Consider the following 18,303-nt stretch of genomic DNA (forward strand, 5'->3'; position numbering starts at 1 on the left):
TCCTTGAGTGTAATATATCTGTCTGCTGATCTTATCTTGGAAGCTCACCTCCCCTGTTTTGACGTCACAGTTGCGCGTGGAACTCCCACCCAGGTCTCCGTGCCAGTCGCAGCCTCCCGGGGGTTTCGCGTGCTGCCCATGACGAGGCGTTAAGTGACGGTTGTCACTGCGGCACGACAGCAGCGCTGGTGTAGCTATGGTATCACAAATACAACCCCTTGTGGTGCTATCAGAGTAGCACACACAGGGCCCCTGTGTGTGTGGGCATTACTGCGGAAAAGCCGATTACGCACATCTCGTCTGACGTCACATGCGCGCTCAGTTCCCTCGGTGTGATGTCACAAGGGCAGTTCTACGTATGCGGCACCATACGTCTGGGTGACCATGTTGTCTGCGTCACTATCATAATGGCCTCTCCCCATTGTTAAGTCGCGGTAATGAAAGTGGACCCATCAGTGTGATGTCGCTGCGATGAGTGCAGCTACCCAGTGTGACGTCACTTCTGCTCCCATGTGAGCTCTCTCCATGCTTCCTGGTGACGTCAGGCTACGAACAGTCCTTACTGTGATGGAATGACAGCCAGGGATTGTCCTTGGGGGAGGATGGTGGAACATGTGGTTGCCAGTGGAGCCAATAAAACCCAACAGCATTACAAAAACACAAACAAAAATGCAAAATAAAGTTGTCGTGGTGGGGTTTCTTACGAATCTTTCGTGTACAAGGGGTCACTAGCGTGACACAAAGAACGTTTAGGACATGATTTAAGTTTCAACAGGTAGTAAGTAGCATGAGGTGTTTTGTAGTGCGATACATATTTTATATGGCATGGGGTGGGAGAGAGACACAGCAGGTAAGAAAGTGCAGTTAACAGCTCACTAATTTTATTCTTATTTTTTTATAACATCTTTTTATTGGGCACACATTCAAACAAAAGCAGGCAGGTACGTCACAAGAATTATGCATCAGTATAGTAAGTGCATAAGGTGTAATCCATCCCTGAACAGGCTCCCTTCCGATGTTATAATGGTCTCATCCTTGTGTAAGTCAAAGGCCGTATAGCTGGTATTCTCGGCCCTAGATATCACTAGGGGGGTGGCACACGGACTTCCCCGGTAGACATTCCATTTATCCCAGCTCCTTTCCCACTCATTGGGGCAGCCATCGCTTTCATAAATCACCCTCTCCGCCACCATACACCAGTGCATGTCTCTTTTCCAGTCTCTGAGGCGTGGTGCGGTTTCCGCCCCCCGTAGACGGGCTAAATTATGTTTAGCGATGACCATGCTCAGGGCTACTCAGATTTGCTCCATATGACTTAAATCGCTGCCGTCCTAAACATTAAGAAGACGCCACAAACACTACTCAAACACGCTACCACAGATCCCCAGTCAGTCTGGATTGCGGCACACTCCTAGATGATATGGAAAAAGGATCCTTCTTGCCCACCCTGCCTACAAGTTGGATCAGGCACTCTGCCCATCTTAACCAAGGAATTGCGAGATTAATAAAACCTGTGCAGTATTATAAGCTGGACGAGTCGAGAGTCTACTCTGGCCCCACCTCTCTGGGGGAGGCTAAATCCTCAGGCCAGTCTTCATCAGCCAGGCCAGCCAGATCTGTATCCCAAGGGAAGGAGCGGATCTGAGAAATTATTAATCAACTTTTTTTTAATGAGGGAGATCGCGTTGCACCTCATGTTGCTGCGTAACAGTCTATCCTCTAATGGCGATGACTCTAGAAGGACCTCCCCCTGGTGGATCACTGCCCGAAGACTGTGTCGAACTTGCAAATAGCAGAAGGTCTCCGTAGTTGCCATTAAAACCTTCTCTGTAATTCCGAGAATGGACTACGCTCCCATTGGACCAGAGATCCCATACCTTGCACTATTACTGTTTTTATAGCTCGTAGACTTCAAGTACAGCTGCAACACACTCCCCTTTTTCCCCCAGGCCTCCACCCTCATTCCATTCAGTTTAGTTGCAGATGTCTGTTCTGTACTTTTTAATAACTTGCTCTTTTTTGTCCATGCTGTGTCTTGCTTTGGGTGTTTTGTATTAAGGTAATCATGGCAACAGTTTGTTGTGTTAGCTTGTACCATGCCTGGTACACCCTGGGAGCAACTACTTAGGCTCAGAAGATGTTCTGTTCTTGGAGTTTCTCTCTCCTGTGTTCATCATAGTTTAATTCATTTATGTATCTGTGTAACTTTAGGGAGACATCATAAAGATGATGACTATGTAGCCGCATATAAGTAGGTTATTCGTCCAAATTTACATAGTGCTTCACAGCCAAACAAACTGCCTTTGGGCACTGTTTGGTGGTTGGTAGGTTCCATGTAGCTGACTGAAAAAGAGTATGAGGCCAGTTGTTTTCAGAATCCGGAAGACCCACTCTTGCAACAACTTCATAGGAGTATTTCTTCAGTTGTTTTTAGAACTTGGACAATCTGCTCTGTTAACAATTTAGGAGTATGTCTTCAGTTGTCTTTAAACTCAGGAAGACCCATTATTGCCTCGCATTAGAAGGGGCACGACTTAAGTAATCTTTAGAACCAGGAGTCTCTACCGTTGACTCCACCTAGAAGGTGTATGTCTTCAGTTGTCTTTAGAATGTGGATTATCCACTCTTCGCTCAATTTTGAAGTATTCATTAGTCATTATTATCCAGCAGATTCACTCTTGCCTCACATTAAAAGGAGTATGTCTTTTATTGTTGTTAGAATTCAGAAGATCCACTCTTGCCTCACCTCACCTGGAGTCTGTCTTCAGTTGCCTTTAGAATGTGGCTGATCCACTTCCACTCACACCACAGGACACACATTAGTACGCTATTCCTCTGCAGACCTCAGTACTCTGTCAGCCTACTCATTGAGTTCCCAGGATATTCAGGTAGATCCAAAAAGGTCTTAACCTGTGCCTTCAGCAGCATCTTCAGCCTCTTAAGAACACTCTCATGAGCTCATACTGAACCCAGGATGCCTGGCTACAGGTTCCCCCTCCTTATTTATAAATCCAATAATCACCTTTCCTTATCATGCCTTCCACAAACCTCCTCCCATTCCACCTACCACCTGTGCAGTGGACCCCAAAGCGACCACTGGGAAAGTCCTGGTTATGGTGTTTTGCCTCCTGGCCCTCTTGCCCACTCACACACCCTCCTCTGGATCTCAGAGGTCACCTTCATGCACATCTTCTAAAGAACTCAAGAACCACCTCCTACAAATTAAGGTGACCTTATAACCCCATATTCCCACTCCACTATCTACTCGAGAATAATACGCCGCCATCTTGCTATTCTCGTGTGAAGTACTGTCTTAACGTACATGTATATAGGGATGGTGCACCAAAAAGAGTACTCGAAAGCTCCAGATATTATTTCAAAAACTTATTTTATTTTATTGCTTCTCATAAAAACAGACTCCTCAGCCAACGCGTTTCGTTCACATTGAACTTCGTCAGGGCTATTGAAGTGAGAAAACAGATCCGCTGTATTTAACTTGTCCCAATGTTGTCACAATGGTATCACAGTTGGCAGTTCCAAATATAGACCGTATAATAACCAGTCGTTATTATCGTTATTAGTAATCAAGTCTATTTCCGTTCTCTCTACAACAGAATAACTGGCTTATTCCCAAAAGCTTGATAACTTGAGGAGGGTCCCACCATAGGTCTTGGCCGCCCGTTCGAATAATTCGCCGTGTCCCGAATGGAGAAAAGATCGCATCTTAACGTATGCACATGTTTCTCTACCTACTTCCGCACTTCCTGCTTGACATCTACAATAACTGTGTTCGATGCTTCTGGACCGTGGCCCCACGATGTCCAGGCCTTCTTCTCAGACGTTGGTTATCAGAGTCGTCATTACAGATACAGGCTTAGGCCATGATTTGCAGAGCTGGGCAGGCGTTCCAGAACTTGGGATCCTGGGATGAGAAGTTGCAGCCTCGTTTGTGACACAACCTAGATTAGGGCTACACTTGAGATCATATCACTGCAAGGGCTGAGAGATTAACCATTTGAGGTCTCGCAAGAGAAATAGTTAAATGACACACTCAGTAGCCTTGAGTAACTGTGGCATGAGAACAAATGCAGAACTGGAGACCAATCAGAGTGTTCAGTGTTGCAGCAATTTCTGCAGCACCGAGTCTGTAGGTGCAGTGAGTAGTGAGCTATGTTCCTGCGCCCTTAAGGGCAGCGCTTCGCCTCTTCTGCAGCTGTCGCCTCTAGCTCCCAGAGAGCCACATCTGTCAGTACCCAGCCCACAGGTGTGTGAGTTAGTCATTTCTAGACATGATTTCATTAACCAGCCCCACCCCAGCATATCACTCTCCCTCCCTTTCTCCACTCGTCTAGTTAGGCTGTGCACACTGCTCTTGTTAGAATGGCAACCTTCTATTCCTAGAGCAGCCATTTCTCCAACGCTTCCTACGTGTATTCGCCTGTTTCTAAGCACTGCCCATTGCTAGAAGAGGGAAATTAGACAGATATAGGGGCATATTTAAGAGCCCTTTGCGCCACCGGAACGTTTCTTTTTGTTACGATTCGGCGGTGCAAATCACAGAATCTTCTCTATGAGGCCACGCAAAGCTACTATGCATAGCTTTGAATGCCCTCATAGATATGGAGTGAGGCAAATCATTGTGTTGCCTCAATCTGCACTTGGGAGGCATTCCATGGGCATTGCAGTGGGTTTTCCCACGCAACACCCATGGATTTCAACATTTCCCCAGATTTACAAGAAAGACCATGTAAACATGGGGAAGTGCCAAAACCTTAGGCCTACGAGGTGAGGCGTATTGTGGAGAAATTACTTTCTTTCTCCTCGTTTTTTTTTCATCTTTCTATGTGTGTTGCAGTCTGCAGCACACATAGAAAGAGGAAAACGCCTCTTAGGATTGTTTCTGTGCTGAAAGGTGCCCCTTCCTGCATAAGAACAATTCTTCCGGCACCATGGTGCAAGGATGTCTACGTTGGGGCAAGGCTGCCAAAACTGCATCAGCGTATGGGGAAAGGACAGGAATGCACCATATTACATAAATACAGTACATTCCTGTCCTTTCACTTTGGCTGACTTGCTTCACTGTCCTAGGCCAAATCCCCATAAGTGAGGGCCATAGTATTCTATACAGGATCACTCAGTGTGGTCGAGTGTCACTTCAATCTAAAGATCGATAATTTATGCAACAGATCCCACCTCCCATTTTTTGTTTGTGTGTGTCACTATTCGAAATGGAAATATAAAAGTGCAAGTACTCCGTATTTTAGAGTACCTCTTTGTCAATGCAAAGTACCGCTACTCTCATATTAAAAATCATGGCAAGCTAACTCAGCATTGGTGCTTTTTGTAAATCAACCTCCCTTACACACAATAAGCCAATGCTTCTTTCCCTTAGAAATAACTTCATCTAATGAATGCATTCAGCGGATTAAAAATAACCAGGATGTAACCTTACTGCTAGAGAGGTCAACTTTGAAGTTGGGGAACCAGGTTCGAGTCTCGGCAATGACGCTCAACATCTTGTGATTCTGGGGAAATCACTAAGGCCCAGATGCATGAAAGGAAAATCTGGTCGCAAAGGGGCAGATTCTCAGAATCTGCCCCTTTGCGCCCTGTATTTTTGCATTTGGGATGCATCATCTCAAATGCAAAAATCGCAATTTAAGGAATCTCTAAATTGAGATTCCTTAAATTGCGACTGCATTTAAGCAATCCCAAATTGAGATTCCTTACATGCAATGCAAAAACGCAAAAAAAATTGCGATTTCGCTAATAGGAGGAGCAAATTACCATGAAGTTGACCTTCATGGTAATTTGCAAAAACTTTGAAAAATGCACTTCTGTGCATTTTTCAAAGGTTCATGTTGCGCACACACATGCCCTCAGGGCATGTGTGTGCGCAACATATGTGCACAGATTAATTTCAGGGGTGCAACAGGGTGTCCTTTGGACACCCCTGCACCCTTGAAATTGCATTCTCAATTTGCGATTCGCTAATTGCGAATCGCAAATTGAGAATGTCTTCCCATTCATTCCTATGGGCCTCTAGGCCCATAGGAATGAATGGGTAGGTATTCCTTAATTGCGAGTCGCAATTTGCGAGTCGCAATTAAGGAATATTAAGAAATGGCAAGTTTTTTAGCGATTTCTTCATGCATAGCATTTTGCGATTCCTTATTAGAGAATCCTTATTTTTCGCTAATAAGGAATCGCAAAATGGATGCTTGATGCATCTGGGGGTTTGTCTCACCGTGCCTAACAAAAATGAATGTGTCCATCTGTAACGAAACTGGTGCTCTTGTAAAGCGTTCTGATACACGATTTCTCGAGTCTAGTTCGCGCTATATAAGATTCTAAACAAACAAAAAAAACGGTGTAAAGCCCACAAGAAACATTAGATACAGTGGGTCAAATCTTATACCGTTTCTTCTGCGCCTTTCACTTAGGTGACAAATAAGGTGTGAAAAGAAATTCCTTGAGTTCTATTTAAGGATTTTTACAGTCTTAGGGGACACTCAACCCCTTAAGTGCTATCGTCGGCCAACAGCCGTCACGAGCACTACCTTGGTAGTGTTGTACACGCCCGTTGGTCGACGCGGCCCCGCCCGCGCAGGAGAACGTCCGCACCGCAGCGGAATTGCCGCCGCGGTAAACGGGTTAAGATGGCACCTAAAAGCACACCAATGATATATTTTTTAAAAGTGCTAAAGTTGGGTTAGGCGCAAGAAGGGAGGACTCATACGCTCTGCTACATATGTTAGGGGTCCTGAACCTCATTTGGATACTGTCCTTGTTGACTGTGTATTTGTGTTTTCTCTAAAGTACATACATAGCACTGTTGTGCAAGCACAGCCAATAAGCACTCTCTTTCGGTCTCTGTTGTATTCATTTCCTGTGTTGCGTTGAATCTCGGTCTCTGCATGTGGAATGGAAGTGTGTACTCTGTGGTTCTTCCTGCGAACAGGATGTCAATTTCCCTGAAAGCAAAGGCTCAAAGGTTGTGTACTCATCACTACTGATTCAGGGTGGCCAAGAGGTTAGGGGATAGGTTCTTCTAGAGAAATATTAGCAGTTTTTCAAGTGGCGGTTGGTAGCAAATCCCATTGGGGGTGGGGCAAATAAGCCACATAACAAATACATATAACATACACATACACATATACAAATGCATATAACACATAATACAGATAACCAATGCACAATAATATACACATTAACATAAATATACGTATAATAAAATCACCTTACACTGCCGTTCGATGTTCTGCAGTACGTCCTGGTTTTTCTGCAGCACGTCCTCCGAGCACAAAGCCTACAGCCAACTCTCTCATCCAATCAAGATGCTGTTCTAAAATGTCTTGATTGGCTGGAGCGGGCTGGCTCCACGCTCCAAAAGGCACTGTAGGCCTGTGCCTGCTGTCCAAGACAGGGTTTGAGAGGGTTGGATTGCGCATGTCGGTTTGGCCATAGCAAGGTAGCCAGCCAAAACAACATGCGCAATACAAATTTAAGTGTCCACTTCTCACTGCTGCCAATCATTGGCAGCAGTGACGCACTTGCTCCGCCCTGCCCCTCTATTTGCTAACCGAAAATGTCAAATATGAATTGGTAATAAAATTATTCTATTACTGTTTCATTTTTGACGCTTTCTGCCCAGCAGTGCCCCACGGAGGAGCCACAGCTGAGTTTTTCACAAGAGGTCAAGCCGAGTCTGCTCAGTAACTTACGAACAGATTAATTTTTTCCCCTCAACACAGTTCAGGCAGTACTGTGCAAGAGGAAGATATTAGTGTATTTATTAAAAAATGTCATCAGCTGCTCTGGCACACTATAAGGCTGCTTAGTGCCAGGCCTAATCTCTGTGCCATGGGACGGAGGTGTGTGCATGCTGGGTAGGAAAAGCATACCCTTCCAGTACAAAATCTTATGCCTAGACAAATTCTGAAACACTGCAGTGAAGTGTGCGTGCAATGTGTGGAATGTTTCGAGAAATGAAAACATTGCTCCTTGTTGGTGCCTGCTTCAACTGGCGTGGCTATCTTTTTAGAGCAGACTTTGCATCTAAAACTATGGATGCTTGTGCAGATCTTTACCCAGTAACACCCAATTCATCCACCCTTGATGAAAAGTGGCACAAAGAAGCACAACACACTAGTTGCACTGAAAAAAAGAAACTTATTCAGCACAAATACTTTCTGCTCTGGAAAGTAAATACCCTTGCAAGTCTTAGTGTAGCTTTTTGTGACTTTGTCGCAGTGCAAAGTCATTGTAAATCTGGACCTTAATATGCAAAACATCAACTTTTAACTCAATTTCTTCTTATCTCGTCCTTTGCAGTGTATCCTTCAGGAATCGGTGGTTGGCAGCAGTCTGTAGTTGAATCGGCTGCCTGGAAGTCTCCACGTAGTCTACAGGAAAAAATACAATACACCGCAAATACAACAGACTATTCCAACAAGCCACATAAACAATGTCCAGAGTGATACCAAGTCATGTACTTCACGTTGGGCAGTCAGTCCGCATTACATCTCAAGATGAACATGGTGGCTTGCACCCATCTGGAAGCCCAAGCAACCTTTCGAGATCTCCAAAATGCACATACTTTACGACAGAGAGGTGGGTTGAGCAGCCATTGAAGGGGCAGTCCTATGGAACCAGCCATGTCACAGCCCATGCAGGACTGCACAGCTCAAGTACAACGCAACTCCCACCCAGTCCCAATCTGGTTTTCCAAGAAACTGGCAATCTGCCACATGTCCAAGAGAGTGGGCACCCATACTTGACAATGGAGAAGACCAGCCCAATGAAAATGAAAAATCCTGAGCCTGAAGCCGATGAGAGCACACACGCCACATCTCCTACACTGGATATATCCATTGATTATTTGAATCAGCTGATTCGAGAACTGGACCCCACTTTTCAACCATTACCTGTCAAGACACCCCCGGCAAATTCTCCCGGCTGGACAGCCGAGCCAGGCAGACACACTCACGATGTAACAGGTGAGGCAAAATATCAATGCATTATTTTTTGTTTGTTGTTTTAGGTTTGAGAAAATTATTATTAAGAAGAACATTCCATTTAGGTTTTAAACATTTTTTGCAATGTGTATGATGATAAAATGGGAAAATAGCAATGTATCATTTTTTGTTTGTTGTTTTAGGCTTTGAGCAAATTGAATTCCATTTTGGAATCATTATTTTTTGGTATTGGTAATGTATATGTTGTATAGCAGATTGACTGGAAGTAGAGCTCAATGCTGCTAAGATAGCCTGGTGATCTCTAGCCACAGACTTGATCAGGTTTTCCCCTTTCCACAGGTTAGAAATAAGGCTCTCAGTTTCAGTTTTTACTGATTTTTACAGATAGATACAGACAGAAAAAACATCTAATTTTCTGTCTGTATTTACTTTTAAACATGGAAATAAACGGAAATTTGTTTGTTTTTTGAGTGATTTTAAAGGCTGTCTGACAAAATATCGAATTCAAAATATAGAATTACCAAAATATCGAAGTCAAAATGTAGAATGGACAAAATATCGAGTGGCCAGAACATAGTGGTGAAAAATATCGAATTGAAGGTAAGTAATTTAATATCGAATAGTAATTTTTACCCTTACGCTATCCAACGCTTTCCCTACTGTTGCACTCTCTGGAGTGGGAATAGTAATTTTTACCCCTACGCTATCCAACGCTTTCCCTACTGTTGGACTCTCTGGAGTGGGAATAGTAATTTTTACCCCTACGCTATCCAACGCTTTCCCAACTGTTGCACTCACTGGAGTGGCAATCGTGAATGCTTTATTTACTATTTCATTAATTTTAAATTACTTTTAAGACATTTAAAAAAATTCGATATTTTGACTGACTATATTTTTTTAAACTATATTTTTGATTTGATATTTTTGTACTTACCTGTTTGTAGATAGAAATTCAATATTTTTGCATTCTATATTTTTTCTTCGATATTATGGTAATTCTATATTTGTGTATTCGATATTATGTCAGTGATCCGTTTGTTTGGACTGCAAGGGGAATAACTGTGTGGAATGCAAGATATGGGAGGTAAAAAACGAGAGAAAGTTTCCTAATGAGACTTAAACAGCAGTAGATGTGTACAAGATTGATACTAAAATATCAATTTATATACCAGTGTATCAATGTATTATTTATGTGTATTCATATCTTTGAAATCTCCATGAGTTCAAGTATGAGTGTACATTTATTGGTTAAATAAATATGGAAATATACTAGTTTCAGCTTACATTTTCACAAAACCAAAAATAAATATGGATGAATCCAGAGAAAATTATCAAAAAATAAACATGTATAACTACAGATGGAAATGTCAAAAAATAATTACCATAAAACCGGAGGCCCTAGTTATAATAAAAAAAGCAACAAAAAGTTTTCTGGCAAAGTTTTTAGGGCTCTTTTTACAAAGCTATTTGTGCAGGAAAGTTCAACACACATGTTTAAATAAGCATGTGTGTGTGTAAAGAGGCACAGACTCTGGTGCTCACTTTGGTAGCTTATTTAATATGTTGTAAGGTACTGCTGCTGCCCCTCTAGAAGCTCAGCCGTCTCTTCAAGGAGATCTAACACTACGCCCACAAAGACAAAGAATGACTTGCAGAACATTATAGAACGGGCAACCAGGATGAGCCGTATCACATAGTGGACACACAGGGGAGAAAAATGTCCAATGTACGAAAAGACTAGTTGCACCAAGCATTGGCAAATCCAATAGGTCTCACTTTGTCAATGGTATGTAGCCACTCTGCACAGCATATGCATGTTGTGCAAAGTGGCTAAAGTTAAAAGAAAAAAGCCCTAGATGTGGAATGAGTCTTTCTAGGTCCGTCCACTGATTCCCAGAACTAGGGACTACCCTAGACTCACTCCCTAGCCGATGCACCAGGTTTGCTATGTTAAGAATACACTATAGACCAAACAGAGGCCGGTGTGTGCCTTAGACTATTCTGCTGATAGCCATCCCATCCATAGCTGCTTGTGCCTGATTGTGGATGTATCTACAACCTAAACTGTATCTTTAAAAAAACAGCAATCATGAGACCAAATGGGTTTTCTTTTAACAAAGAGATTCAATTTGTATCTTCAGCACAAACCAGGAAAGTGCCACATTTACATCACCTTTGCCATTCCACTTTGCATGAATGTGGTGCGGTAAAAGGGCACTTCTCACTTTCACCCTCACATGTTGGCTGTCCAGCTGCTCATGATGGTGTTTGTCTCAACATGAATGAAGACATCACAAAGGAGCACAAACATTACATTTCAACTATTTCACTCTAAAACAACATGTGATGTATTTGCATGAGTAAACATGGCAGTGACTTCCTAGGACCAATATGTATAACAATGTGAAAATTGAATCTTGGGTGAAAGCATTCTTCCCAATCAGCAGTAGTAACTGGGAAGGTATCCCAGTTGTCCACCAGCTACCAAAACCCCCACTGGAAATTTTTTCCACTTCCAAACAGTTTCTGCAAATGTCAGCGATTGAAAGCATTAAATCACCCTTCATATTACTAGTCTCTTCTTCATATGTCTGATTTCTGCACTGCCAAGCCACAGCATATCAGCTCCTAGAATACCACTGGACATGTGTTTATCAGGCTCGACTACATCTGTGATCTGCTTCCAGAGACATTTTAATCACAAGAGACAGGCAGTCAGATGTAGTGACTCTAAGTGACCTAGTAGGCTATGAACCACCCTGTTTTTTGGCCTCGCCCACAAACACCTATTGTGGAGAATTCCAATGGAATAGGTGAGCTCTGGGACAGCGCAGTGCTTGTTGGCTTTCTTGTTGATTTTGTTCACTTGCTTGTCATTCAATAGCTTTCCTTCCTCTTCTTGTATTTGTCAGTCATCGAGAACAAAACTGAATTTCCATTCTGGATGGATGATTTGTATCCTTCCACTGCTCACATTCAGGGAACTACTTTTTCATTTTTCTTTCAGCAATCCATGGCAGTGCATGTGCTTTCTTGCTTACTCCCTTGTGCTGCATTCTCCTTGAAATACACGCCCTCCTGCATGCTCCGTCCTCCAGCTATGTGTTGCTTTCCTCACCTGGCTTTCAATTAGCTTTTTTTTTAATTCCCCCAGTCTCAATCTCCTCTATTGCTTTCCGCCACCCCTTCTTCCCATTGCTCAACTTCATATTGACTTCTCCGTCCCCTGCTCACTCCTTCATTACTCCCTCACCATTACTCCTTCGCCCCTCCTGTCTTAGTCATTTTTCAAAAATAGTTTTTGAAAAATGATTAGGTAGATTTGCAGGTGCAATCTTGCACATATTTAAACTAGTTTTACATTGACGTCCACCCTCTTGTAATGGTAAGTAAAAAAAGAAACAACATTTCTGCTGAAGTGTGATTAGGTCATCACGCTGGTCCTTAGCATCTCGACGCTTGTACACGCACATGTGTTGAGATGCCTAAACACTCTTTTTATAAGGGTGCACAGCATCTGCAAAAAGCATTCGCAAAGCCCATAGGCCTGCGTTGGCAGCCAAAAGGGAGACCTATTGGTTTTGCCATTACTGGGTTTATTTAGGCAAGATTCACTAGCAGTTACAGATTCTTCAGTAATGCCCCAATCTCCTTTTGATGCCCTTTTTGATCAGCTGAGGTCGGCTGTCTGATGAAAGTTGATACTAGCAGGGCAGCCAATATTTTCTTCCTTTTCTTCTGTTTCTTTTCTTCTATCTTCTGTACATTGTTCTCCTTAACTAATCACTAGCCTAGGGATGAGCACAATACGGTGTTAGAAAGGGTAACTTCTCTATTAAAGGGCCGATTCCGATCTCGCTCGGAAGGTCCCCGACCGTAAAAAGTACGAGCCGTCCGTGTGTTCTCCGCCAGACTCGTACAGCTGTACGAGCGAGCAAGTACGATGTGAGAAACGCAAAATCGCCGACCGAATCGTTTCCGGGTCCGAACCGCTCTGTATGCCTCGTCCGTAAGCAAAATGTGCCGTGCAATATTTCAATCAGTGTAAATATACCCATCAAGAAACGCTTGCAATTCCAGCCACAACTACTCAAAATAACCAAAACAGTCCCTGTGGGGGCTATACACATGGGCCAACCCGAACACTTTTGTGGCCAAGCTTCTTAAAATACCTACTATTGTTAATACATCTAACAATAAATACCTGAGACAGTGTGCATGATATCAAAGTTCATTGCAATTTTCTTGATCTACTGAAATCCTAATGTACTGATTGGAAGCTGGGAGTTGTTAAACTGCTGCCTCATAATCTTCAAGATGTGGATAAAAGTGCATAGTCAGAGGTAGCAATAAGAAAAAACTATCATGCTGACTCACACTATGTGTGACAGTAGCAGCCGGCTTCCGACATAAAAGAGGAATAACCATAATAGGGATTGAGCTGCTGTAATTACATACCTGGTAGGATTCTCAATGCACCTGGCAGTTAGCCTTAAATTCGAGCTACTACCAATCCGGGCAAACATAAAACTCTTCAGTGCTCGACTAAAACTACACATAACCAACAGTGGCCGGTAGTGGGAGTACCGGCCGGGCAGTGACATGGGAAGGAGGAGGGGTGGGGGGGGGGGTAATGCATGGATTATGGACCTTAACAGGTAAGTAAACATATAAATAAATAAAACGAATTTCGTTGGGTGCACTGCATCACCAAATGCGATGCAGTGCGCAAAACGAATTTCGTTTTATATATTTATATGTTTACTTACCTGTTAAGGTCCGTAATCCATAGATTACTATACCCCACCCTGTCCCTCCCACTCCCCACGTCACCGCCCGGCCGGTACTCCCACTACCGGCCGCACATAACCTTAAAAGACACTAGTCAGAGAAAATGAAGAGCAGCTTTCAAAGAGGAAGACAATTTGGAAGGAAGGGGATCTAGACAGAAGGAACATTCTAGTATTGGAAGTTTATGATAGCCTAAGAGCCAGCTGTAGCATGCTCTACCGGCCATTAAAGGCCCGCTCCAGCGTTAAAGGCGTGAGCCGAAGGCGAATGCCTTTAACACGGGAGCGGGCCTTTAATGGCCGGTAGAGCCCACTACAGAGAGCTCTAAGGCGATTAGAACATTTCACGCCTAGAAGGCAAAATATTCTAATTCGTAAAACAAAGTCCTCACAGAGCCTGAGGGGGTTGAAATCCCATCTGCTGTTAGAGGCCTTTGTTCACAGCAACAGCTGTGAACAAACATTGGAATGTTGGAGCTCCAGGCTTCTACCAGCCATTAGAAGCCCGGAGCACTCGTTTTCAATGGAGCACTCAACATTCCAATGTTCTAATTAATTCTTAGCTCTGTTCTTAGGTACTGCTGGGGTGTAGCAGAATAAAGAGTTGTGCATAATGCTAGTCTCTGGTTATGCTGTAAAATGAACAAGTCAGTTTTTTCTACCACGGTCCCTTTCAATTGTACTCGATTTAAGAAATTCCTGAAAATTGGGTTAAGACTGTCTTTCTACATGAACCTTGCACAAGAGGCTGCTAGCAGCAAACTTCAGCCATGGGGACCTGCCCTATCTAATCAGGTGGGTTCGACAGCAAAGTCAACTTTTATTCAGATTGTACAGTGCTTACACCACATTCTGCGATCTGAAGTAACCAAAAGGTTACACGTAGGATATTCGCAGCAAGGAACCAGTTAAGGTTATCTTTGTGTATTTTAAATATACTTGAATGACTGTGTGATTGATATGAAAAAACCCCAAATGGAATAAATAAGGCAAATGAGTAATTTTTGGTCCGTTCCTTCCCACCCACGAAACATCCGACATCCGAGATTCGCTAGAAGAGCAAAGTGCCAGATTTGAAAGACATAGAAAGCTTTTAATGCTGCCTTGATAGCAGCTATGGGTGAACTACTCATGTAGCCGAGAATGTATGTGTCATGCCTATTGTCCTGAAGGTGAGGTAGCCTTGACTCACAACCTGGCACAAGGGAGTGTGCCTGGAAGGGATGCCTAGGTACCAGGTACGCCCAAAACGGCGCTCCTTGGTGGTGAGCATTAGACATGCGCGCACCGTGAAGGTATTGGCAGGATTAGGGGAAACAGGCTGGGACTAGCCGCAGACAGTCGCCAGACAGGGGCCGATTGCAGGCTTTGCGATTAATGCGCCGCCTCCTGCGCCTTAAAGTTTGATCTGCCATTTTCCAGCTTTAGTCTGTTTCCTGTGTATTTCCCCAATACTCTAAACTTCTGTGCGAGCCAAGTCATACAGACAGGCAGGAACGACACTCTAGACAGAAAAGAAATGTCACAGCTGGAAAGGAATACATACACTAAACAAGATATGGCAATGCAAATAGTTCTGTCGTATGCAAGCATGCAGCGTGTTCTTATTTATCTATTTTTGCAAGCGTATACAATAGAAATTAAAAGTTTAAAAGTTATAAAAATAGAACATACAAAAGAAGAGATGAAAGGAGATCAGCCCACTAACCTCAGCACTGAAGTGCACTACTTCATATGTGGATGTGCACATATGTTATCAGGTTAAAGGTGTCACACATCAAGAGAGACAATGGCTAAAGTATTGATCCATTACGCCATGATGTATGCAGTAGTGGGCATGTATGTATGTATATATATATATATATATATATATATATATATATATATATATATATATATTCTCTAAACAAATGCCCTGGAGCCTTCCAGGACGCACGCAGCTGCAGGCCAGCCAAAGGCTTCCACTGATGTCACTCGCCTTCACATCCCAGTAAGTTACAGATGCCTGACGCGTTTCAGGGCTTGGCGCCCCTTAATCATAGGCTGTTCACGAGTGAATGCAGGTAGCCCTATTTATTCTTTATATTACATGCTGCTATTGGTTAGCAACGCCCTTTGTAGGGCGGCACTTAGTTCGTGCTGCATTGTGGGATTTGTATTCCTCAGAGCCATCAATTTATATATATATATATATATATATATATATATATATATATATATATATATATATATATACACACACACATACAGATAAGAAACCTCTTGGTTACTTTGAGAATGGGGGTCATTATGATGGCGGAAGGACCGCCACAACCGGGCCTGCAGTGGCAGTCCATCTGCCATCCCCAAGCCTATCACCCACCGCCAAATTAGGATGGCGGTGGGTACCGCGGGGGACGTAAAGTCTGTCCACCTCTTCACTGCCAAAGCCAATCGCATCGATTGCCTGGCGGATGGTTCAGAGCCCCTGAAATGGTGGCGGTGCTTAACAGGCACCGTCCACAAAATCAGGATGTGGGTTTAGAAACGCCTTTCCATGGCGGCGATGCCACCATGGCAAGGTTGACGGGATTGGGCTGGAGGCCCGTTGCGGGCCCCCGTTGGTTGGGGGACCATTGCACTGGGGGTACCCCCCTGCATTTCCATGCACCAGGTGGCAGGCACCGCGTGGTGCCTGCCACGTAGTGCAGGGAAATACAGTGCAAGCAGTTTTAACTTTGCGTACAGTGCTGCAGCCAGCAGCACCACCCACAATGTTAAAAGCCATAGATGCGCCCGCCAGTATGATGAGCTCATCCTAATAGCAGTGGTGGGACCACCGCATGTCTAGCGGGCGGTCCGGCACATCGTAATCAGCCCCTTAATGAGCTGTGATTGTCTCTGTGGGTGGCAAGATATGTTTGCAGTGTTTTTTGTCTAAACATTTCATCATTATGCTTTCCCCTTTTTAGGATAGTAGGGGTGGGGTGTTAGTACCTCTTTCATCTATGCGAGGTTCAGAACACTTTCTATTCGCCCTTCTCTGGATGAGATGTTGGTTATTATATGCCCATTAGGGCTAGATTTTCTCTTTATATTTTAGGAAGATATTCTTAAGGTTTGGTATGTTAGAATGTACACATGTAAATGTCATTATTTATTCATTTTCTTCCTGGAAAATCAGCTACTTCCCTGATGACGTATTTCCCGTGAGGCACTTCCAAGATGGCACCCACAGTTACTATATTCATGATGTCTCTTGGGCCTTTGTCTATGTTTACTGCCGTTTAGTAGTATTTAACACGTTTGTGTAAGGAGCACTGTGGTAATAACATCAAGGCCGTAAGGCCGAAATGCGTCATGAAGATGGGATTTTGCCACCATTAAATCTTGGATTTTGCAACCTCTACTATCTTGAGTGAACGGCGTCTCCATTGTGAGGACCTGTTGAATGAATGAATGTATAACTTTATTTGGTTGTTGTTTACTTGAAACCAACAAAGTATACAAATGAATCCAAGATATACAATTTAAAAGAACAATTTGATACAACAATACAATTCTTGGATTGGATATAAAATGCACAGTTGAAACACAAATGTAAAACGTTATGAACATTAAAACAAGTGGTCATCCAATTCACATCTGTACCTGTTGCTTTTGGTTTATTTACCGAGTTTGCTCCCTCTGGCTTGCCGTTCCACCTCCTTTGGATGGAGGTTCTCTCTCTCTGGAGCAGAGGGTCTTTGGAAATTTGACAGCACTAAGATGTGTCACCAGGCTTCTACCTTGTTTCACATTATCATAAAGTGAGCCCTGTAGAAAAGAGAGTAAAAACCACAATCTGTGTAGCAATCATGTGAGACATTAAAAAGGGTAGTTTTTGATGAACTGGTCCCTGGGCGCAGAGGGATGAAGTTGTCCACCACTGAAGCTACGGTTCAGTGGAAAGTGAAGCCAATTTCTGCATGATGTTGATATCAGTGAATGGTTTGAACTGTGCTATCTTGGTCTAGGTCCCATTCTCTTCACTAAAAAACGTATGGTACAGTTGCTAATTCAGCTGAGAAGCCAAGCATTGGCAGGATCAGCCCCTGGAATGGTGGGCATGCCCCTGTACATTGTATTTCCCCAGTAGTTAATTTGTTGAAAAATAAGGGCTGTGGCTCTCGTCAGAAGGCAGCATGCACCAGTCCATTACTCCTATTAGCGCCGCCTATAACAGAAACAACTACTAACCATGAAACCTTACAAGTGGGGAGGGATGTGGCGTAATGGCCAGAGCTACCGACTTTGGAGCTGGGGGACCAGGTTCGAGTCTCTGTGTTGGCTCAACATCCTTAGATTCTGGGCAAATCACTTAGGGTCACATGCAACAACCTTTTTCCAGTCGCGAACGGGCTGATTCGCAGAATATGACCGTTTGCGAATGGAAAAGGGCCTTTTCTGATGCATGAACCCATTTTCATCCACAAATTAGGTAATCGCAATTTTTTGCGATTACCTAAATTGCCAATGCATTTAAGGAATTGCAATTTGCTATTCCCTAAAGGCGA

General features: G+C 43.5%; 1 protein-coding gene across 2 annotated transcripts in view; it reads left to right on the plus strand.

The window, feature by feature from the left end:
• The window catches only part of TNS4 (tensin 4), a 90,312-nt gene that overhangs the window by 3,098 nt on the left and 68,911 nt on the right, over positions 1 to 18,303 (plus strand). For both annotated transcript variants that reach the window (XR_013595006.1, XM_078645511.1), the window contains exon 2: positions 8,335 to 8,999. Coding sequence is in view for 1 of the 2 variants with exons in the window: in XM_078645511.1 (XP_078501637.1) it covers positions 8,468 to 8,999 (532 nt within the window). In the remaining variant the exon portion in view is untranslated. The remainder of the gene's footprint in view (positions 1 to 8,334; positions 9,000 to 18,303) is intronic.

Source organism: Lissotriton helveticus, chromosome 5_1 (assembly GCF_964261635.1).
Source record: "Lissotriton helveticus chromosome 5_1, aLisHel1.1, whole genome shotgun sequence".
In the NCBI taxonomy this organism is placed as follows: Eukaryota; Metazoa; Chordata; class Amphibia; order Caudata; family Salamandridae; genus Lissotriton; species Lissotriton helveticus.